We start from the raw sequence: 24,094 nt of genomic DNA on the forward strand, positions 1-24,094 counted from the left end.
ATTTTTTCTCTTTCTAAAAGTTCCAGGAAGTACCTTCTCCATTCTTCCTTGCTTCTATTATTTTCTTTCCAGACTTTTCCCCCTCTCTTTTTGTTTATATATTTCCATACGTCCACTTCCTTTTTCAATTTCTTTAGTTCTTCTTCCTCTTCTCTTTTCTCTTTTACCTTTTCCTGCAGGAATTCTTTGTACCTTACTCTTTCCAGCATATATTTCTCTCTTTCCACCTTCCCTGACTTTCATCTCTTATGCATCTTTTTTATTTCTCTCTTCTTTCTTGTAAAGCTCCTGTCCTACCAGTCTCTATGTCTTAACTCTTTTTTTTGCCTCCTTACTTTCTTTTTAATTATTGCGCTGTTAACTATGTTTTTAATTTCCTGCCATCTTTTTTCCACCCTGACTTGTATCTCTTCTCTTTCTTCCTCCCCTTCTTCCGTTGCCTTATTGAAACTCTCGATCGCTTCTCTATTCCATACTATTATTTCCGCTTCCGTCTTTTCTTCCTCTCTCTCTTCTTCCAAATGTCCCTCTTCTTCTGCTTCTCCTGTCCCTTCGAGCTCCAGACACAGAGGCATATGGTCTGAATCCACCCTTTCTCCTCCCTTAAAATTAATTACATCTTCACGCATTCTATCATTAACCATTACATGATCTATCACGGTGCTACCTCTTGGTCCTACATATGTAAATTTTCCTTCCCAATCTTCCTCCGTTGCCCTGTTCAAAATACTCTACCCTCTTTTCTGTATCCATTCTATGAAATTCTCCGTTCCATTTCTTGTTTTTTTGTCCTTACTATCTTCCCATTCCCTCCTCCTTATTTCCTACTCCCATTTCTCCTATCCTCAAATTTAAATCTCCTCCTAAGAGTAGTTTTGCCTCTCCTACTTCTTTTAGAAATTCATCTAGACCTTCCCTTAATTTCTTCTTCTTTTCCTTATTATAAATTGATACAATATATACCCTACCCTTTTTCACTTTTACCTCTGACAGAATCATTCCTTCTACTTCCCTACGACATAAGCTACCTTTATCCATTCCCCATCCTTTCTTTTTCCCGATCACAAACAACCTCCCTTAGACCTTCCCTTATTCTTAACCTTCCTCGCATAATTGCACCACCACTCATGAGTTTTTGGTAACCTTCCCTTTAAATTTTCCCAACCTTTTTTCTCTAGCCATACCTTACTGAGACTTATGAAATTGAAACCTCTTATAAATTTCCAAAATTCTTCGTCCTTGTTGTCTAGCCATGCTACATTCCAAAACAAAATCCTTCCTTTCTTTTTTCCTCTGTTTTCTTTCCCTTTTTTTTATTTTTGGTTTTCTCTTTTTTTTTCCTCCCTAAACCCACTTTCCCCTCTTTCCCCTTCTACCTGTTCCCTTCTTGGCTTAGCCAAAATTCTGTCTTCTCGAGCTATTCTCCTTCTTTTTCTTATTTTTCTCCTCCCTCTCTATTTCTGCCCAATCTATCCATTCCCCTCCCGCAGGAGCGAGCCGCAGAAGTGAAGGGGGAAGCTGCGTTCCGCCGAGCGGCCGTATTCCGCAGCGCGATTGTGCGTCGCCGAGCGTTCAAGAAACGCTTAACGGTCGCGCGAGCTTGCGGGTGTATTCTTTTAAATTTTAATATTTAAAAACAATTTTCAATATATTTAGGCTGAATGAGTATAATAATTAATTATTTAAATACGTAATTCAATAAACGTTAATTTAATGTTAATATTATTTACGGAAAAAGTTTTAAATTGACACGATTGTTTAAAAATGTTTAAATTGAAAAATATCATCGGATAGCGTGAGAATAAAAAGAGAAAAAATTTTGAACACCAGACGTAACAGAGGTATTTTGGGGTGTCTAAAAATCCATTCTTTTATTTAATCATATCCTTGCGTAGGAAGACTATGCCGGTTCAAAGCCTTGGGGTAATAAGGAGGGTTGAGGGGGCGAGAGGGAATGTAGGCGCGGGATACATACCGCGGAGTGGGGGGTGATCCGCGAGGTCTGACCTGGGAGGTGGGGGTCAACCCGCGGTACTGAACTGACCACGCGTGGGAGTCAGCCCGCGGTCCTACCCGGGAGTGGGTGGTGATCCTCAAGATGCAGTGGGTGATGTCATCCACTGATTTAGAGGTGGGATTGATGATAGATAGGTGGGGGTCACCCGCGCGGCAGAGCGGTATGTAACCGCCAAGAAAAAAGATGTTTGGGAGAAGGGGAAAACCTGTAGAACCGGCATATATTTATTTATAATACCGCGGCGCGTATTTTCCGCGGCGATTTTCCGCGGCGATTTTCCGCGGCGATTTTCGCGGCATTTTTTCGCGGCGCGTATTTTCCGCAATGATTTGCGTATGTATTTTCCGCGGCTATTTTCGCGGCGCGCGCAATTTCACAGCGTACTTTGCGGGGCCCACCACTGCCGCCGCCGCCACCACCGCCGCGCCCGCGCCCGCGACCGCCGCTGCCCTCCGCAGTCCGTTGCTGCCGCCGCCGTCGCCGCGCCCGCACGCGATATCCTCGAACGGAGAAAATAAAAAATAATTTTTTAAACTTACCACCTTTGCCTCTGTTCCGCCACCGCCTCGGTCCACTGCCGCAGCTGCCACCGCCACCGCACCGCCACCACTATCACGATCACCACCACCACCACGCTACTATCATTGCCTTCCGTCCTCCTCCTCTTTTTCTGGTTGAGGAGGAATAGGTGAAAGAAGAGGAGGATGTAGATGCATTATTTCGTAGAAGAGAGATTCTCTGGTCGCAATTACCATGATGTATTGTCTATTGCGTCTATTGAAAGATGGAGAGAGAGGGTTGTAGATGTCGTGAATATTTTTCACGACAATATTTTCTTCATTTTCGCCATTCTCTTCCTCCTCCTCTACGATTTGTTCCTCTTCTTCTTCCTCTCTCTGATCCTCTTTTTTCTCAGAAGAAAGAAAGTCTTTCTTTTCTTCTCCCTCAGAATTTAATATAATTTCAGGATTCATTTTTTTAAAAAAAGTCACAATCGTACGCGTTTAATTGCGCGATAATGTACGCGGTATAATTGACTAACAAAGGGTTTATTCATCAAAAGCATCCTCCGTCGCATCGCGTATTTTAACAGCTAATCACAAAGGTATACAATTACATCAAAGACAAAAGATATACGATTATATCGTAGACGTTGCATAACGCCGCTATTTTACGCTAGCTAGTATATCATATAATATTATAATTGTTTTATTGTTCTTGGCTCCATTTTAAAGGCAGTATTTTAATACATATAAATTTCAAGTCTCGTAATCTTCTAGCCTACCGTTCGAGAGATATAAAATATTCTTTATTAAAATTATATTTGCTGATGCAGCTCTCAGACCTTGACAATGCTCGATTCTTCCCTGTGGAATGTTATCGTTCGCGTAACGCAATTACTGTCAAGGCTATTCTATAAGAGACTGCGCGCAACTTGTAACACTAATATGCATTGTAACATGGGAAAAGTTTTTACCGAGATAAACTCTTTTTTCATACGTTTTAAAAATACAATTTTTTGTTGAATATGTAATACATCGTGCACAATCATTCTATTAAGTAGTTAATACATCGTATATAATAGTATTAATAGCGTAGGCTATTAATTTACACTCAATCTGCAAACTGTTATCGTAAGATTAACGCAATAATTCTGTCGCGTCTGGTTTGTTCATGGCAAAGTTTTGGCGCAAAAAAGTTACGAAATATTTAAATTTCTCAGTCGCGGTTGCAATGTTTTAATGCAGCGTATAATATACGCGCTCCACACAGTGCTCTTGTTCAAACATGAATAGCATGCTTGTAGGCTTGAGGTAAATACATGCATCGAGTAAAGATAACTTAACAATACTTTCATCACGCAATTTCATGAGTTGCACACTAAGGTCGTGAATCGTTAACGATGGTACTTTGATTGACTGGACGAATCGCTCGAAATCCGCACGTTTCTCTAACAGAGCTCTCCACGTTCTGTATGGTAGAACAATCCGGTTGCTGCGTGTATCGCCGAGCAATATTTCCACGGAGCAGGAAACAGTTCTCACGTTGATCGCTACATCAATCCATTTGTAGAAAGTTGAAATTAGCGCAAACCTGCTGCACAGCATGCGTAGCGTATATCGTTTATTCAAAGACGCTCTGAAGAAAGAAACGGAGATGAGTGAAATAAATGAATAAAATTAACGTTTTTATAACGTTTTTATATCGTATAACAAAAGGATACCTACGACTTTTCACGCGCCTTGGTCGGAACGTAATAGTTTGCCATTGTACGTATTTCAAGAGCGATGCCAAAACTATTTCAAGAGCGATGCCACTGTTCAAACGAGCGACTGATGCAATACTGATCGACAAATGGTGATGTTTGTAGTTAATAGTGTTGTATTAAAAACGTATAGATGGAGAGCGGATAGTTTTCCCACTCTTTCCAACAATTTAATTGGTAGCCTTGAACATGTCTCGACACGTTTCTGCTTCTGCATTTTGTAAAAGAGAGGGGAGGCTTCCCCCTTTTTTACATTAATTGCATCGATCATCATCGTTATCGCGTGTCATGACACGTTTTTGCGGTAACGTTGTACAAGAACGAAACGTTAAACATAAACTACATAGCGTACGTGAAACGTAAAACACTAAATAAAACATAAAAATGTTGGAGAAACGTCGATGTAATGGAAAAACATTGATGTAATGGAGGGGAAAGGTGTTCGGGATGGCGCGAGAGACGGGGACGGGGTGCGAGGCGTTGTCTCTTTTCCCGATTTCGCGGGAGACCGACGTTCGCGAGCGGGAAGCGAAGGCCGGCCGTCGTCAGGCGATGGCACGGCCGCGAGCGCGAACATGCGCTCGAGCGTGGCAAACAGCGAGCGGGAGCGTGCGCTCGAGCCGTGCTGGATTGCCAGCAAACGTAGCGACAAATATTGACGACTTCGGTATTCGACGATCTTTCTGGAAAGATCCGGAGAGCGGAATGTTGTTGACGATCTCTCGTTTTCTCGCCGGAATCTTTCTAGAAGGATCACTATCTTTATAAGGCGCGAGAGCGAGACGCGCGTCGCAGTCGCAATTGAATCTCGAGACAGATAGTACGCGAAAGTTAGAGTGCGTGAACTTTGAAACGGCTTGCTTCCTTTGTTGGACTTTGATCGGATTAGTACCGCTATCGATAGGCGTCGATGCGTGCGTGAGCATTGTGTCCGTTCAAAGTGCGGTGGGCTAGTTACACTTCGAGCGCGGTAATCTCCGGATCCTTAAGAAGAGAACACATTCGCGTTGACTCATGCTTTCTTTGTCGGGCAGTCGCCTAAACCGTCTCCGTCTCAATACTTCGTTTCGCCGTCTCACAGTCTCTCAAGTTTCAAGTCTGAGCGCGAACAAAAGGAATAAAAAAACGTATCTCATATATTACGAATGTTTATTTGTGGTTATCTGGCCCATCAATCGTAAAGTTTGAATACATTTTGTAAAGCACAATGTTTATTCATACGGTGTTGTTCACATTGAAAAGTATTTGCATCATCTAGATTATTGAGAGAATCCACGTATTCGTAATCCACATACAGGCTCTCGATGCATGCGTATTCTCGCCGATCGTCCAGAATTAAATCCCTCAGCTATTCTCATTTCTCGTGCCCTTTGACGTATACAATCTCCTTGTTGTCACAATTTTCAGTATTCAATAGTGCAGTTGTAATCACTTGTCCCGCTTTCCGGTACGGAACCACTCCGTCGGTGCCCCATCTTAGCTCATGATGTATAGCAATCAGCCAAGAGGCGCAGGATCTTTTGGATTTCATCAGCCAATCCCATGGCTGGGGACTGTCAAAGATATAATGCGCGAGAACGCTTCCTCCTCTAAGGCCCGGTTTCACAACTTTCAGATTAACCCGAGTTTAGCTGAACGTCCGTCAAAATTGACGCCGGCGTTAAACCTGGCGTTCCACAACTCATTTTTAACCGTAGGTTACGTAAACCTATTTACTGAAACTCAGAATATATGCTTCTTTTTCCTTAAACGTAAATTGTGATTGGTTAGTTAAGATTTTGAAAAAAAAGAGGGAAAAGCATGCCGATATAGCCCATTTTACAATAGCCGTAACATAAAGCCATAAAGTTTTAAGGTATATATTATAGTTGAGAGCTTGTTTGTGACCGCATACACGTTCGGACGTTTTCGCCCGTTACTGATATATTTTTCTTGTGACCGTCGATTGTATCCCAATCGGTCTGCCGGAATGATCACTGTCTTTCTGTATTTTATTATTGCATTTGTTTTTGCATCATAGTCAAATCGTTTCCTGTTCATTTATGTATCACTCAAAAGGATAAGAAGAAGAATTGTTGTAAGAGCTTGTAAACGTATGAAGAACTTTTACTTTTGTTCAATAAAAGTTATATAATAAAGTAATTGTGATGTCCTGTGAAAAAGAATTGTCCGTGAAGGATAATATGAATAAAAAGCGGCTACCGAATTTTTCAAGAGATGAAAAAATTACATTAGTTGAAATTATTGAAAGCAAAAAACATGTGATTGAAAACAAACAAGCCGATGCTATAACTATAAAAGAAAAAGAGAAGTGCTGGTTAGACATATGTCGTGAATTCAATAGCAGATGCATACAAGCAAACCGAAATGTAACGTCGTTAAAAAGTTGCTGGGACAATTTAAAAAAGAGGACTAGAAAACATTTTGCAGAAATATGAAGAGAGGTTTTTGCAACAGATTTTGTATATAAGTATATATTATATTTATTATAAGCATATATTAGGTTGAGGAAAGAAAAATCCATTATTTTTTTGTGTAGATATACATATATATATGGGGCATTCTTCGTCAAAAAGGCCACCCCTGCTGCCCATTTTAATTTTTGAGATAAAATGTTCGAAAAGGGCTTAAAATTTTTGTTGAAATGTCTATTTTTCGATGCTGTTTGGCCTTTTGGAAAATTCAAAATGGCGGACCTAATATCACGGCTAGAATGAAAAAAGCCTTTGAAAAAATACATAATAACGTGAATAAATGTGCAAGATATGACGTAGCAGAGGTCTAATCCTTATGTGTAAGTGTGTGAGTGTGTGTGAGTGTGTGTGGGGGCGAGGTGGGGGGAGGGGGGATACGCGCGCTCATACGCGTGCGTGTATAAATGAATCACGTAAAAATCCTTGCTCAACTGGTCTGGCTATCAAGACATTTGCATACAAAATTTCGAATCATTTCATTATCCTTGTCCTGAAAAAGTACGTCACAAAAAACCTACGGTACAGAAAATATTGTTCTTTAAAAAACATTTTCTCCACAGAATAATAGTAAGATTACTTAAAATTACTTTGAAACTTATACTATACTTATATTCCTCTTTTTGAGATAGTTGATCTATATTAGTCACTTTAACTCTCATGTTTGAAATGCTTGATTTACGTGAGTCCCCTTGCCTCTCACATTCGGAGTGCTTGATTTACGTGAGTCCCCTTGCCTCTCACATTCGGGGTGCTTGATTTACGTGAGTCCCCTTGCCTCTCACATTCGAGGTGCTTGATTTAAGTGAGTTCCCTTGCCTCTCACATTCGGGGTGCTTGATTTACGTGAGTCCCCTTGCCTCTCACATTCGAGGTGCTTGATTTAAGTGAGTCTCCTTGCCTCTCACATTTGGGGTGCTTAATTTACGTGAGTCCCCTTGCCTCTCACATTCGGGGTGCTTGATTTACGTGAGTCCCCTTGCCTCTTACATTCGGGGTGCTTGATTTACGTGAGTCCCCTTGCCTCTCACATTCGAGGTGCTTGATTTAAGTGAGTCCCCTTGCCTCTCATATTTGGGGTGCTTGATTTACGTGAGTTCCCTTGCCTCTCACGTGTGTACGTGTGTGCGTGTATGTGCGTCTGTATATGTAGATAGATGTTTCATAAAATATTTTTTTATTTTTATCCTATATTTCTTACTTTTGTTCTCATAACTGCCATAGTATTCCATTTGTATCGTTGGAATACCTTTTGATTAGTACTTTATTCTCGTCCACAACTATAAACCCATGATTTTTAAGAATTTGGGTACAGGCGATGCAGTTTCAAATCTCTTCTCAAGTTTTCTTTTTACCTTCTCATGGTCAGTTTTTTTTTAATAAAAAATCTTTATGTTCTTGAAATGTTTTTTAGCCCAATTAAAAAGAACTTGAGATGTTAGTATTGCATCCTGTGGTTTAGCAACAAGACTTGCTTTATATGCCTCTCTTTTGAAAGTAGCACCAATGCCATCATAAGCACTTTTACCGTGAGCAGTCGCACTGTAATGCCATTCTGCTTGAATATTGAAATTATGTTTATGACGCACTAAGTTAGCAATCTGAAATTTATTTTTAAAATGCTGTTTCGCCCCATCCGTCATGTATAATACTCTTTTAAGATTTTTGACATTTTTTAAAATCTCTGGAATTAATAATGTTTGTACAGTGTAAACGGCAGCGGTATCGTATTTCTAAACTTTCTAAATAAAAATACATTACTCTTGTGCTTCAATTCAGAATTTTCTTTATAATAGTAAATAACAGGAAACACAGTACACTGATCATTGTTGAAGTAAAATGCTTGTGAGGCATTTTGACAAACATATGAATAGTTTTCAGAAAAATCAAACATGACAATTACTTCATCTTCACAAAGATTCTCTTTTTTTTCTGAAATAAAAAGCATTTGTTGTTTGGCGATAAATGAATGAGATTTCAGAATTTGTAATTTGTTACATAACTCGTTTATGAACTCATCAACTTTTAACTGTTGCGTTAATAGAGTTGATCGATCAGTTCCGGTCCATAAAGAACATTGAACATGGGAAATGCATGAATCGTCCAATAGTTTAGAAAGCTTTGTAGAAAGCTCGATAGTACCTGGGCATTGATCACATTTATCAAGATAGCAATCAGGATTCGATTCCTTACATATAATTTCATTCAAACAATCTTTATAATTGGAAAGTGGCTTGTCTATATTTTCCGTTAGTTTCCGTACATCAATTGCATCAATCATTAACTTGACATTTTCATGGATTGTGCAAACACAAACGGAATGTGTTCCAGAAACCCCAGGGAGTATGCAATTTCTAGGTCTAAGTTTAGCAAATGTACTAAAGCTAACATCATATTTTAAGTTGGATTCTTTAAATAAGGCATGAAGTTCTTTTACATTTAATAGTAAAAAACGTTTTTGCACTATTATCCGTTTATTATTATTTATTAAGGAAATGGCATTCTTCATTCCAGGCATTATCCTGCTGTTTATATCACTATTATAAAACTCAATTACTTTTTCAACAGTAGTTTGCGGTAAAACTTTCCCAACTCTTTTAGTAGTATCAGCTAATACGCCATGGTTGAATTTCAATTCCTTAGATTTTTTTGCTAAATATCGTGATGCACCAAATTCTTTTACTATTTTTCTCACACTTCAAGACGACGGAGCTAGTGAGAATTCGCACCCTTAAAGGATCATTGTGTTTCAAGGTGGAAAATTTTTGTTTAAGACCATCAAGCATTTCTTCCAGTTCAATTTCTCTAGGTGATCGAATGTTATCTTCATTATAAGAAATCTCCGAGTTATCAATATCCATTGTTAATGAGCTTCCATCACATTCCATATTTGTGACACAATCATTAGATTCATCTAAAGACATATCAACATATTCAGTCCTACTTTTTTTCCTACATGCACAACAAATTTTAGAATTAGTCGGTATCTCAGGAAATTTGTCCCGAATGAATTTTGGTATCACTCGTAAATCTTTACCACAATGTCATTTTTCACCAAGTTTCTTGAATGGATTCATACATCTATCTGTACGAGATTTAGCCGACATTTTTTATTTGGGATGTGGTACAGGTAAAAGATAATTGGAATAATTGTAGAAAAAGTAAAAGTCGATAAAGAAGAGACAAAAACGTGAGTTGAATATTCTATTTAACATAAAAAAACTTATTGATTGACTGAATTGCAAACTATAATTAATTAACTCGATAAATTCTGTGACTAATAAATGTATTGTGATGAGGTTCTCTAATCCAAAACAAGACGAGAAAATTTGAAAAATGAAAAAATATTGCTGTGCCTTTTATTCCATATGTGTAGTTTTTTATGTACGAGATATAAGCACTGCCACATCCATCTAGCGGCGATACCGCGTACTACTCGCAGGTGTACGACTTTAAAGATAGATCTTTTGGGTTCATGCAGTGAATATGTCGTCAATATATTCGATTGACTTGTTCGCTATCGACTGTCAATCTTATGTATTTTGATCAACAGATGCTGCTGCATTTTTACGTGATGTTTGCTAACACTATTTGCAATAAAAAAACTGCTTGGCGTTTGTTAACAGTCTGTCATCAATATGTTCGACATTTGCTTACTGTTAACCACTCTGTCATATATTTTACCAAGATTATTGCATATTAACAAAAGTGTGCTACCATAATTGACTATAACAAAGTATGTTTTCTGTTTGCGGTTTTTCTACTAACTAATCTGTTGCCAACATTTGCAATTGTAAAAAATGTTATGAGGGATAATATAAGTTTCAAAGCAATTTTAAGTAATCTTACTATTATTCTGTGGAGAAAATGTTTTTTAAAGAACAATATTTTCTGTACCGTAGGTTTTTTGTGACGTACTTTTTCAGGACAAGGATAATGAAATGATTCGAAATTTTGTATGCAAATGTCTTGACAGCCAGACCATGTTGAGCAAGGATTTTTACGTGATTCATTTATACACGCACGCGTATGAGCGCGCGTATCCCCCCTCCCCCCACCTCGCCCCCACACACACACTCACACACACTCACACACTTACACATAAGGATTAGACCTCTGCTACGTCATATCTTGCACATTTATTCACGTTATTATGTATTTTTTCAAAGGCTTTTTTCATTCTAGCCGTGATATTAGGTCCGCCATTTTGAATTTTCCAAAAGGCCAAACGGCATCGAAAAATAGATATTTCAACGAAAATTTTAAGCCCTTTTCGAACATTTTATCTCAAAAATTGAAATGGGCAGCAGGGGTGGCCTTTTTGACGGAGAATGCCCCATATATATATATATATATATATATATATATATATATATATATATATATATATATATATATATATATATATATATAATATATATATACAAAAATAATGGATTTCTTTTTCCTCAACTTAATATATGAGCATATTGTACAATATATAAACACATTGCACATAATAATTAATTAATAATTGGTGTGTAGGCGGCGAAAAGATGACTATCTCTGATAACCCGATAGCAGAAAGAGTAAAAAGTATAACCGTCAGTTGACGGTTTAGACAATCCATTCGACAGCAATTATGTAGCAGGTATATATTTTATATGCTTTGAGATAATTTTGTAGATTATATACATTATACATATAACATGTATAATGTACAAATATTAACTATTTTTTGAAATGGAACAGGATTCTTAAAAATCTGGAATATTTGTATACTTATTTTTATAGGCGTAGATGACGTAAATGTTCAACAAGACACAAACGATGACAATGTGGTTTTTGAAATTGAAGTATGTACATTGTCGCATTCATCACATTCCAAATATGTTACTACACAAAAGTAATATTAATTGCAATTGTTTTTATTAACCAGACACTCGAAGAAAATACAACTACGGGTTGGGATAATTGGACCCCTGCAATGTTGAATTCAAGAAAGAGTGATGAATTACAAGTTGATGAAGGAGATTCAGATCTTACATATATTGAAGTAGAGGCAGCCTTAAGAACATCATCGAAAGAAAATCAAAATCCTTCAAGTTCAGCCTTAAAAAAGAAAACTGTCAAGCGGGGAAGACAGATGTGTAAACCTATAATAAGTGCAGTAAGACGTAACCAATGCTTTTATGATTTAGCTCAATCAAAAAAAGAATTAGTTAAGTTAATGAAAGAGGATATTCGTGCAAAATCAGAAATAGAAATCAAAATTTTAAACACTCAACTGGAAAAAAAACAACTTAAAGTTGAACTTCTAAGGAAGCAACTCCAACTACATGCAGAGAAATAGAAAAACTTTAGTACTTTTTCACTCTTGAATTTTTATTATCCCATGAAAATCTCGCAGTAATTTTTATTTTATATCTACATAATTCAAGGTAAATGTTTATTAAAATAAATTCAAAAAGAAAGTATAAATAATATAATGAGTATAAAAGTATAAAAATTGCAAGTATAAATTCTACATGATTTCGCGTATGACTACGTGAGCCAACGTATTTATAGGAAGGAAACATCTTCATATTTCATATTTTACAAAAAATGTTCCATCCTTTTTGGGCAAATTCTGTACAAATTTAAAAAAGCAGTGCTAAATACATAACATTTCGGCGTATTCTTTAACCTTTTCCATAGTAAGAGTTACATATTCTACAGCAAACTGAAAAATGATATCATAAATATTATAACATATAAGAATAGTACGCTCATAAATAAATTATCTAAGAAAATTCCTTTTTTTAATTCTCACCTGTAAAAATAATCGTTAATTAATATGTTCTGCATATGATTATCATCAAGTGCATCATTCATCAAGTGGTACATTTCCCTGTTCCAAAATTTCTTCCCACGGTGCAGGCAACTGTAATGCAGGATCATCAGGTGGTAATGGATCTCTAGCACGCCGAGCAACGTTATGTAAAATGGCAGTTGCTACAATGACTGGTAGAACTCTTTCGACTTTTGAAAATCGAGAACCCAGTGCCAAAATTGGAAACCTTTTCCATATTCCAAACACATGCTCAATGGTATTGCATGTTCTAATAAGCGACTCGTTATTAAGTTCCTGTGCACGAGTTTCTGTATTACGTAGAGGCGTCTTTGTAACTTATAAACGGAACTTTGGTATAAAAGATCATATAATGTGATGCAGACTTATATAAAAACTAAAAAAAGATAATGCACTTGGGGTATCTTATAATAATATCACATTGTAAATGTTATGATTAATATTACAATAGACTATATTAATATCAAGAGTTCAGTCTAAACACTAGGAATAAGAATACTGATTGTTGAAAACAGGAATATCACAACTCTTATATAACTATAGTATGAATACAGAACACTATAACGTAGGAACTAAAACTAGAGACGAGACTCTTTCAAGGCACAACTGGTTTGACATGAAACTTCATACGATCCGGAGATAAAATAGAATTGTACGGTTTTTGAGCAATGTTAAAACCAGGAATGTCTTGAATTACATAACGATTATTATTTAAGACTTTAGCTACCATGAAAGGACCTTTATAAACTGGTTTCAATTTTCTGTCCTCACCGGGTTTGATAACCGTATCTCGTATCATGACATGATCGCCTTCTTTATACCTAGAAGGTGTTTTATGTTTTTTGTCATAATAGACTTTGTTATAATTTCTAATTTTATCAGTAATGTCAAAAGCTTTTTTACGATTTATATCTCTTTCGTCTTCGATTTTTAGATCAGTTTTGGCAAGAGAATTTAAACATTCAACTATCTCCGCATCGGCAAAATTTCTTTGTTGGTAACCGAACAACAAGTTCGAAGGAGAGGAACCAACTGAAGAGTGAAAAGTATTATTTGCTACATATTGAATGGTATTCAAATGAGTGGACCACAAAGTTTGATCCGTGACAACTTTCTTAAGCGAAGATTTTAAAAAACGATTAACTCGCTCAACCAAGCCATTCGCCCATGGAGCGGCGACAGCGACTAGCCGATGTTTGATGTTGCGAGCATGAAGAAATTCTGCGAACTCTCTCGAAGTGAACGCAGTGCCTCTGTCGGACACTATTTCCCGAGGATTGCCGAAAATATTAAATAAAGATATAAAATGTTTAATAGCCTCTTTAGAGGAAGTTGATTTTACCGGGAAAAACCAAGTAAATCTGGTAAAAGCATCTATTAAGACTAAGACATGCTTGTAGCCTTCGTTAGATTCCATCAAGGGACCAAAGTGATCAGTATGCAAAATTTGAAACGGAGCCGATGGAGCTTCAACGAGTTGCAGTTCTCCTTCATGTATGTTAGTAGAGGTATTAGCTACTATGCAAGTTTTAGATCAGTTTTGGCAAGAGAATTTAAACATTCAACTATCTTCGCATCGGCAAAATTTCTTTGTTGGTAACCGAACAACAAGTTCGAAGGAGAGGAACCAACTGAAGAGTGAAAAGTATTATTTGCTACATATTGAATGGTATTCAAATGAGTGGACCACAAAGTTTGATCCGTGACAACTTTCTTAAGCGAAGATTTTAAAAAACGATTAACTCGCTCAACCAAGCCATTCGCCCATGGAGCGGCGACAGCGACTAGCCGATGTTTGATGTTGCGAGCATGAAGAAATTCTGCGAACTCTCTCGAAGTGAACGCAGTGCCTCTGTCGGACACTATTTCCCGAGGATTGCCGAAAATATTAAATAAAGATATAAAATGTTTAATAGCCTCTTTAGAGGAAGTTGATTTTACCGGGAAAAACCAAGTAAATCTGGTAAAAGCATCTATTAAGACTAAGACATGCTTGTAGCCTTCGTTAGATTCCATCAAGGGACCAAAGTGATCAGTATGCAAAATTTGAAACGGAGCCGATGGAGCTTCAACGAGTTGCAGTTCTCCTTCATGTATGTTAGTAGAGGTATTAGCTACTATGCAAACAATGCAGTTATCAATGTAGTTCCTTATTCTACTACGCATGTGAGCAAACCAGTATGTTGCGCTAATGCCTTGAAAGGTTTTTTCGACACCGCAATGTGCAGCTTCATCGTGATAATGACGCAATAAATGAATTATCATGGACTCAGGAACCACAAACTTTGGTTTATCAGCGCATTTCTTATAGACTAAGCCATCGATTAGAACATATTTATCTAAATCCGTGCTTTCCAACTCCGTTGCGAGAGCTTTGATCTGAGGGTCAGCTAATTGACGGTATTGTAATTGATTTTCTAAGGAAGTAATTTCCACTGAGGAGACAATTCGGCTAAGCGCGTCTACGTGAGACATTTGTTTACCACTTCTGTGTATAACTTTAAAACTGTAATTCTGTAACCGAAGAGTCCACCGTGCAATACGCGGATTAAGGTGTGCTTTGTTTACAGCAAATTGTAAAGCATGACAATCAGTAACTACTGTAAAAGTAAGACCGTACAAATAAGCATGAAACCTCTCAATTGATTTTAAAATTGCAAGCATTTCTAATTCAAATGAGTGGTATTTACACTCAGCGCTATTAGTAACCTGACTGTAATAAGCTACTGGGGCCCAGTGACCCGAGAGTTGTTTTTGCAAGAGAATAGCTCCGAGAGCTGTAGCGCTCGCGTCTGTATGGAGCTCGGTTTCCAAAACTGGATTATAAACTTGTAAAACGGGATAAGACGTTAAAGCAGATTTAAGCTTATCAAATGCTCGAATGCATTCAGTATCAAAAACAAAGTTAATCGATTTATGCAATAAATTATGCAAAGGTTTAGCTACATGTGCATACCCGGAAATGAATTTGCGAAAGTAATTGGTGAGACCCAGAAATCTCTGTACCTCTACAACCTTAGTTGGAACTGGAAAGCGTTTGACGGCTTCTACGTGCCGATCGCTAAGTGTTATCCCCGCAGGAGAGATTATATACCCAAGATATTCGATCGTATTCCGTAAGAACTGACATTTTTCGAAATTGACTGTAAACTCATACTTTTTGAGTAATAACAAGACTTCTCTAACCACTGCCAGATTTTCTTCAATTGACTTTGACGGAATAAGAATATCGTCGATATATATAATCACTTTGTCTTGCGCTATCAGCGGCTGTAAAATTTGTACTAGGCGCTTTTGAAATTCAGCCGGAGACTCGCAAAAACCAAACGGAAGACGAGTGTACTCATACTGACCATCCGGGGTCGCAAAAGAAAAAAATTTGGTGTAATCTGGATGGATTTTGATTAAGTGAAATCCATCTTTTAAATCAATAACTGTAAAAACGACGTTGTCGCCGATTCTCATAATACAGTCTTCAATAAGCGGAAATGGGTATTTCTGCTTTAAGACCCGGTCGTTCAAAGGTCTGAGATCAACACACAGGCGCAATTGACCGTTCTTTTTTCTCACCGGAACGACTCTAGCACAGTAAGGCGAGCTGCTATGTTTGATAATTTTTCGCTCAAGTAAATCTTCAACTATTTGTCTAATTTGCAAACGTTCAACCCAAGCAAATCGTCTTGGCGCATAAGCGTAAACGGAATCATTTTTTAAAGCAACTTTGACACAATAATTATCATTTTGGACTTCAACATCCGTGTTGTCAATTTCTTCTAACAAACTGTTCAACTGACGGTTTACTTTCTCATCAAAATCAGTTTTAAGATCATAAAAAGGAGAGTCAGAATTTCGAAAAACTTCAATAGCTTGAACCGAAGCTACTTCGTTTAAAAGAGACAGGTTATTCGAAGGGTTTTCTTCGTAAAATGAACACGTCATTGAAATTTTGTTATTTTTAAAAAAATCACGACCGAATATTAAGAGTGTAGACCATTTCTTGTTTTCTAAAATTTGAAATTTAACATCGAACTCTTTATTTGGTAATGAAGTTAAACATATTTTTGCATTACAAACACCTACGGTTGGCAAAGCCATGTCATTCAATGCCATGTAACCAGCAGAAGAAACATTATGAGAATCGCGATGGTTGAGACAAATTTTCTCATGTACCGACGCATGTATAAACGAAATAGGACTACCCGTATCGACTAATGCTACCAATTCACAAAGAATTCCATTAACGGAACTTATTTTAACAATTGAATTACTTATCTCTAACTTCGTTGGAGAGACATCTTGAATACACCCCACGACCGACGATGCAACCTTGATCTCCTCTGCCGCTGCGACCGAAGATGTTGCAACCGACGAGCTCTGGGAAATTAATTGCTCTTTCCGCTTCAGCTTGAAGCAATCCGACTTCAGGTGCCCTTTTGCTCTGCAGTAAGCGCAGAAAAGATTAGAGCCTCTTGAAGAATCCACAGGTTTGGACGGAGGAAGATTCCCTGAAGACGCACTCGAGGGAGAGACTGGACGCTCTTTGGGCTTTTCCTTCCTCGCAAAATTTGGAGACATCTTGTATTGAGGTTTGGTTCCATATGCACTAACCAATTGACGCATTTGACGTATCAGCTCATTAACGGAGGGAGCTTTGAGAGCTGCAGCATTCCCTCTAATAGTGAAATTAGTAATTCCACTAATCAATAAATTGACAAGATCCTTTTGACACAAATGCAACGGTCTCAGAATCTTAAGCTTTTTCATCGCATAATCAGCGAAGTTCTCCTTTGGATAATTCCACAGGCATTGTTTGGCTCGATCAATGGTATCGGTGAAAGAGACATCCTCTTCAAATCTCTCGAGAATGGCGGTTTTGAAATTATCCCAGGAATCTGCAACGAATTCATCCTCGTTGTCGAACCATTCTTTAGCGAGCTTCTGGAGGTTCCGTGTGGCAGCATATAGCTTTACGCTATCATCAACCTGGTGAACACGAGCTGTACGCTCTATTTTCTGGATCCAGAGATCAATTCTGTCATCTTCTGAACCCGTGAAGATTGGAATGTGAGATGCTAAAAGACCAACGGCTTGAGCGGGCGGTATCAAGGCCAAAGAAGGTAAAGGCTGAGGCTTAATCTCCAGCTTTCGATTAAAATCTGAAGATGAAATCGAAGGGTGTGCTAAGACATCCTGACGTCTATTCATTTGTTGAATCTGTAAGGAGAGTGCCTGAAGCTGCTTCCGCATTTCGTCGTTTTCCTTTTGTAATAATTGGAACGACTGACCTTGTGGGCTTGTGTCAGAGCCGCCTTCAGCAAACGTCGTTAGCAAATCTGCTGCTTCACGATCTCGCTGATGAGTGAGCAGCGCCTCAATGCAAGCAGATTTAGAAAATTCGTCCGGCAGACCATGCTCTTTCAATTTCTCTTTGAGCTGCTGAAGAGAGAGAGAGCTCAGGAATTCTACATCCATCCTCTTCTATCTTGGACGATAAGCCGTGAACAGGAACAAACGTGCACGCACGTTACAGCAAGTACGCGACGCGCGAGCGGAACTACTTCGCCTCGGAATGCGGCGTAGTGACACGAATACGTTGACGCGGGGATGCGTCGCCGTATCAGAGCGATTGATTTCGCGTAAAACTTGGTACTCGTATGGTCGACGAACTGGTCACTCGCCGGAGGGCCCGGTCGCGAGATAAAAGCCGTGATAAAACCCACGCGAATGACGCGGTAGAGAAACTCACAAGGCGGGACTACTTTTCGTTGGCGTATTACGCAAGGACAATGGCGTCCGCGCGAATTCCTTGTCGGTGCACCCGGCACAAGAAATATATACGACCCGAACGCGAAAAAAAAATATGACACGCAAGTCTCAACAAGCAAAAGGCAAAACCACGCGGTGTATCCCACTTCTGAGATAGCTGTAGGGTTGTCAGGAGGATTTGAACGAGGCGCCTGGAAGAGGAAAGTCTGGACGACACTTCAAAGGCTATGCCTGGATCAAGAGGGGAGGGAGGAAGGCGGAAACACTGGGCATCACCGCGAGGTGTGGAATAAGCCAAGAGACACGTTAACGTTAACACAACGGTTTTAATATCAGAAGGCGCGTTACATTGCTACGCAAGATGTCGGACAGGCCCGACTGTACACGCGGACGGCGACCAAGAGACGCCGACCGTTACACACACGCACGCACTTGCTTGCCCCCACGAGTTCTCTCTCGAGAGCACGGGTGCGCGGCAATCGCCCGTCGCAGCCAATCCGGGGCTCAGGCTACGCTGAGCCAATACCTACACGGTATCGGTATGACGTTGACACTATGGCGCTGCACTAGCGCCCCTAGCGGTGGACGCTTGAACTAACAGAGGAGGTTAGCGGAGACAGCCGCTAACTTACAGCTCGACCATCCTGACCATTCACGCGTCCCGAGTGATTTACAACTACTGAAACGGAACTTTGGTATAAAAGATCATATAATGTGATGCAGACTTATATAAAAACTAAAAAAAGATAATGCACTTGGGGTATCTTATAATAATATCACATTGTAAATGTTATGATTAATATTACAATAGACTATATTAATATCAAGAGTTCAGTCTAAACACTAGGAATAAGAATACTGATTGTTGAAAACAGGAATATCACCGCTAAAATACGACCGAACAGGATAACCACCGTTACCTAAAAGCAAGGCGTCTCCAAATATTCCAGTTTCAAATAATGCACGTATTCTGGAATTGTTGAAAATTGTCATGTCGTGCACCGATCCTTGCCAGCGAGCTACTAGGTCTGTTATTTCCAAGTTAGCATTACAAATCGCTTGAACATTAATCGAAAAGTAACCTTTTCGATTTCTGAAATATTCTGCATCATTTCCACCTGAAAATATTTACAATAATTATTGACACTTTTATAACAGCAAAAAAGTCTATATGAAGTTCACTTTTAAATATCAATAATATACAGTTTAAATATTAATTACCAAATAACTGGATTTTTACATGTGTATAATCTATGCAACCCACAACTCTCGGAAATCGTGCAATGTCAAAAAACTTTATTTGTTCCATTTTTTTTTTCATCAGCAAGAGTAGGAAATTTTATATATTTTGGCCAAAGAAGAGCAATAGCATTTGTTACGCGGTGGACAATTCTGTGAGCACTCTTGCTCACTCCAGAAAAATCACCTGCTGATATTAAGTGGCTGCCAGTAGCGTAAAATTTCAATGTCAAGAGATGCTGATTCATGGAAGAAATAGCATTGTTCCTAATAAACAAATAGCAATCATAAATTAATTATATACCATATAAAAAATATTAACCTCTTATACACTTTGTTCTTTGGATATATATTAGTAAGATGTCTACGAACTTCTCAACAGTAAGAGCTAATTTATTGACATTACTATGATTGTACTCATGACTATTCATAATTTTATTATCAAAAACAATCAATAATTACTAGTCATAAATGACAACTTCCTCAATAACAGATACTCTCAGTTGCTGTTTTATAATGATCCAATACATATTATACTTACCGTTCTGTTAGATGTGAAATTTCGGGTTTAATAGCTTCCAACACTTCAGAAGTGCATTCTTTCGACAATCGGAATCGAGCGTGAAAATTGACATCATCAAACTCGTCAAAATAAACAGGTTGTCTTCTAACATTATTTGGTCTTCTATTAATAACATTAGCAAAGTCTTCATCGACGATAATACATGTGCGAAAGCCATAGTGTATAACAAATTTTAAATTTAAATAAATTTTAAGAGTATATTTTCTAATATTTATCGTAAAATGCAATACTCTCCCTATCCAACACACGAAGCACATATATGCATATACAACCTCAAAAGTAAATATGATTGCGAGATGTGCGAAACTTTCACAGCAATTTCATTGGCGCCATGGTTGTAAATCTCGGTTAAATTGGTTAAACGCCCAAAATCGGGGGTTCATCTTTAACCGAAGCAAGTGAAACTTAACAAAGGTGTAAGGTGGGCAGGGGAGGGTCTCTCGTTCCACGTGTCGCAGGTGCTTTTCGGGCATGGGTGCTTCGGAGAGTACCTGCACGCGAAGGTTGAGCGGAAGGCCACCACGAAGTGCCACCACTGCCCAGAGGCGAGGGACACGGCGCAACATACCCTAGAGGTATGCCCGGCTTGGGCTGTCGAGCGCCGTGCCCTTGCCGACAGGATAGGGGCCGGTCTCAATCTCTCCACGGTGGTGGGGCGGATGCTCGCCAGTGCTGACAAATGGGCGGCGGTGGCCTCCTTCTACGACGCGGTCATGTGGCAGAAGGACGCGGCAGAGCGGGCGCGGGAGGAGGCTCCCGACGCGCCGCCAGAGAGGAGGCGGGGGGGGGGGAGGCGCAAAAGGTTCCTGCAACAACATCAGCAGGGACCACCTCCTCCCCCTTAACAATAAAAACGCTGGCAGTGGGCAGGGAGAGGGTGAGTTTCGTCGCCCGAAATCAGAGTTCGCCGGTGTCCTGGCGGTGACGGATCTGTCGCCGCCAGAGACAACCCACTGGCGCGGCTACATTTCCCTCCTTCCCCCTTCCTTAGGGAAGGGTGAAGGGGGGATGGCCGGGAAGGAACAGTGGGGAGGGGGGACTCTCACAGCGCCGGCTAGTCCGGACAGAGGGCCCTATCTCCACTGTTGAGGAGGTAGGCTTCGGGCGGAATCAGCGGCGGGGTAGTTGCCCGGCTGACCCGTCTTGGGGCTTGGGATGCGGGAGTGCGTACCTAGAGCCCTCTTCCACGGGGGTCCGACGCACACCCGGCATCCCGGTTCGAGCGGCTGGGGCTCGACTTCGGTCGAGTTCCGGCCGCTAACTCCGGAGGGGGGTTCCTGCTCTCGGGCTGGGACGGATCGTGGTGCATGCTAGTTCGATTCCGTGATCCATCCCGAGCCCAGACGCCGGAAAAAGTTGGGTTTTAGTGAGTATGCCGGCCATTTCTAGGTCGGCGAGTCTCACATACCCCGCGTTCCTGTCCCCACAGGACCGGGGGCCCATAAAGGCGTTTTCAAACTATAAAAAAAAAAGGGTTTAAGGTGGTTGTGGAACGCCACAAATGCGTTAAACTGAGTTCAGCAAGTTAAACTTCGGTTAACTCGAGCTAACCGTGAATTGTGAAACCGGGCCTAAGAGCAGCACATTCTTTTACGACGAAATTACTTAATTGTCCAAGGGAAAAACCTTGCAGGTCCACGAACGTCGGCACAGACATGTCGCGGTCGAAACGAAGACTGTGGTTCACGTCGGTGTATCGTAAAATATATATATGCTGGAAATTAAGTAATTTTGCGCACAATGTTTGTCAACAGGTTATACTGAATCACGCGATCGTGTATTATAAGGCAATAAACGGTACTATTTGCCGGCACGTTAGTATTACCCTCGAATTCCAATCGCACGTCGATGGTTGCGCTTTTAATCGATTTGCTTTGTCAATAGCAGTCAATTACGGTGAATGGACCGTTGTATAGAAACTCCGTTATGGAAAGACTCGGCTGGAGTATCTGAGGTAGACTCTGTATAAACACGCGTACAGTCGTGTTCATTATAGTTGCGACACTTTATATTAGATGCGTCTCTGAACACACAACTACAACAAGAGCTGAGAACATGATTGGTTCTTACTTGTAGATCCAACCAATTACGTTCGCCGCTCGATGAGCAAAGCTACATTCCAAAAAACATCAAAGAAAAAGTGTCGCAACTATAATGAACACGACTGTACATGTCGTACGGAATAGTCTATCTGTTTTTACCGAAATCTAAATTCATATCCTCTCTCGGATAACACTCAGAGTTTAGATAGAGTTTCACATTAATCAAATTGCAATGATCGAATCGGCTCGTGTCCTCGGCCATGATATTTTTTTGACCGATTTGCAGAGCAAAGATGACGTATGCAACGATGATCGCGGCTTCTCGAGCTGAGTAGCGGTCTTGATTGCCCACGAATGTTTGGTAGTGCGTTGCAAAAGCGGATACTCGTACAAATCCCACGAGCGAAAAGCCATGCTCAGGTAACGTCCGCTCTCCAATGTGCGGAGCATCAAAAGTTTATTTATCTCGCGCAATGACACATGTGGCATGCGCCAATGAACCTTAAACAACTGGAGCAAGGACTCCAACGCCGAATTGCCCGTCAGGCAATTGTTACCGTTGCACGCTCGTATCAAAATCATCTCGTGACGCGCGTTGATCACTATGCGTTTATAATCCTTGCAGAATCCCAATAGCATGTTGAGCGGAACGCAAAAGATGAAGAAACCATCATTGGTAGTCATTCGTTCTTCCCAGCCGGCATTTTGCAGAGCTACGTTTTTATTGGATGTCAGCATTACATAGTTTTTGAGCGTGCTGGTTATGCCCACGTTTCTATTTTGATCGATCTCGACACCGTCCAGTTCATAGCAAATCGCATCAAACATAAACGCCACGCAATTATTTCCCAATACCACGTTGGTGCCCTCCTCAGTCGGTCTTGTCATGGTCAACTGCCCCTCGATGTACAGGAAGCTCTCAAACAACAACGTATACAAATTTTATTGCTGTATAAGTATTCTTATCTTGTCGCTATGCCCGAAGGTTGTGTTTGCGTACGGCGCATGAGTCTCAATCTTGACGATTTGATTGTCAAAGATTGGCTCGTCGCCAATACTCAGAATATCGGACATTTTTGAACCGTAAATCCTAGCGATTGTAAATATTTAATTTGATGCGTTGAACCTCTTCTTCTTTTTTGCTGATCTATTATCGATCGATAAAGTTGATTGCCCGGTAAATGATGTGTTATCTCTTTGCGCTCGCTCGGATCTGTTTATTACCAGCATCACGCACGCCTTCGAACATGCAGCCTAACCGTGATTTCCTCCCCTCGAAAGTTCAGTAATCGTCCGTTTTGATCGACAACGCGTACGGTGATGTCACTAACGCTTCGCATGAGCACTGGCAAGTAAATGACTTGAGAAAGTCTTTTACAGACTTTATATCACGGCGCGACGCTCGGTGAAAATTTATGGATCGTGTGCACTCGCGCATCATTGCTGTAAGCTCCCGTGGTCAAGTTGCATTTTATGCGTATAATGTTCAAATTCATGATGCTTATCAACATATCCGATTGGTACCATCTTTGTGGTCGCAGTATACGCATCGATGAGAATCCCAGCAGCGATCCAATGCTGTTTGGTTTGCTAAAGTTTATTATGTAGGCACATTTAATCTTGCACCGCATCGTGTTATGGTTTGAGCGGATCACTCTCGGGAACTCTGCTTCCTCGTCATCATCGTCTTTGTTGCCGCCGGCAGTGGCATCGGCAATCGCGCTATCCGCATTGGGTGCATCGCGTTGTGGACGTTTCTGCAAAATTGCACGTTTCAAATATTTGTTTATGGCCAGTATTTCATACGATCCTTCGGGTATCGTTAGTTCCGTGTCGTCCTTGCTGAAATAGAATTTATTGTTGGAGGGGTTCACGTTCGG

General features: G+C 39.9%; 1 protein-coding gene, 1 long non-coding RNA gene and 1 pseudogene across 2 annotated transcripts; 1 reads left to right on the top strand and 2 right to left on the bottom strand.

The window, feature by feature from the left end:
- Positions 1 to 3,047: 3,047 nt before the first annotated feature.
- On the bottom strand, positions 3,048 to 4,419 carry LOC120358495. The gene is made up of 2 exons (XM_039452907.1): positions 4,246 to 4,419; positions 3,048 to 4,156 (listed from the first exon to the last, which is right to left on the bottom strand). Exons 1-2 carry the CDS (start codon positions 4,284 to 4,286, stop codon positions 3,757 to 3,759), a joined length of 441 nt encoding a protein of 146 aa, XP_039308841.1. The 5' UTR covers positions 4,287 to 4,419; the 3' UTR covers positions 3,048 to 3,756.
- A 6,843-nt stretch (positions 4,420 to 11,262) lies between these two features.
- On the top strand, positions 11,263 to 12,135 carry LOC120358533. Its single transcript, XR_005575470.1, has 3 exons — positions 11,263 to 11,384; positions 11,528 to 11,589; positions 11,673 to 12,135. It is a non-coding gene; the product is annotated as an uncharacterized LOC120358533 (long non-coding RNA).
- A 7,058-nt stretch (positions 12,136 to 19,193) lies between these two features.
- On the bottom strand, positions 19,194 to 23,102 carry LOC113005718 (annotated as a pseudogene).
- Positions 23,103 to 24,094: the final 992 nt, after the last annotated feature.

The sequence above is a fragment of the Solenopsis invicta genome, chromosome 8 (genome assembly GCF_016802725.1).
Source record: "Solenopsis invicta isolate M01_SB chromosome 8, UNIL_Sinv_3.0, whole genome shotgun sequence".
Taxonomy (NCBI): Eukaryota; Metazoa; Arthropoda; class Insecta; order Hymenoptera; family Formicidae; genus Solenopsis; species Solenopsis invicta.

Coding starts and splice junctions, on each gene's coding strand:
- LOC120358495 (XM_039452907.1), bottom strand. CDS start 4,286: ATGGCAAACTATTACGTTCCGACCAAGGCGCGTGAAAAGTC. Junction 4,157..4,245: donor ACCAAGGCGCGTGAAAAGTC/GTAGGTATCCTT, acceptor TTCTTTCTTCAG/AGCGTCTTTGAATAAACGAT.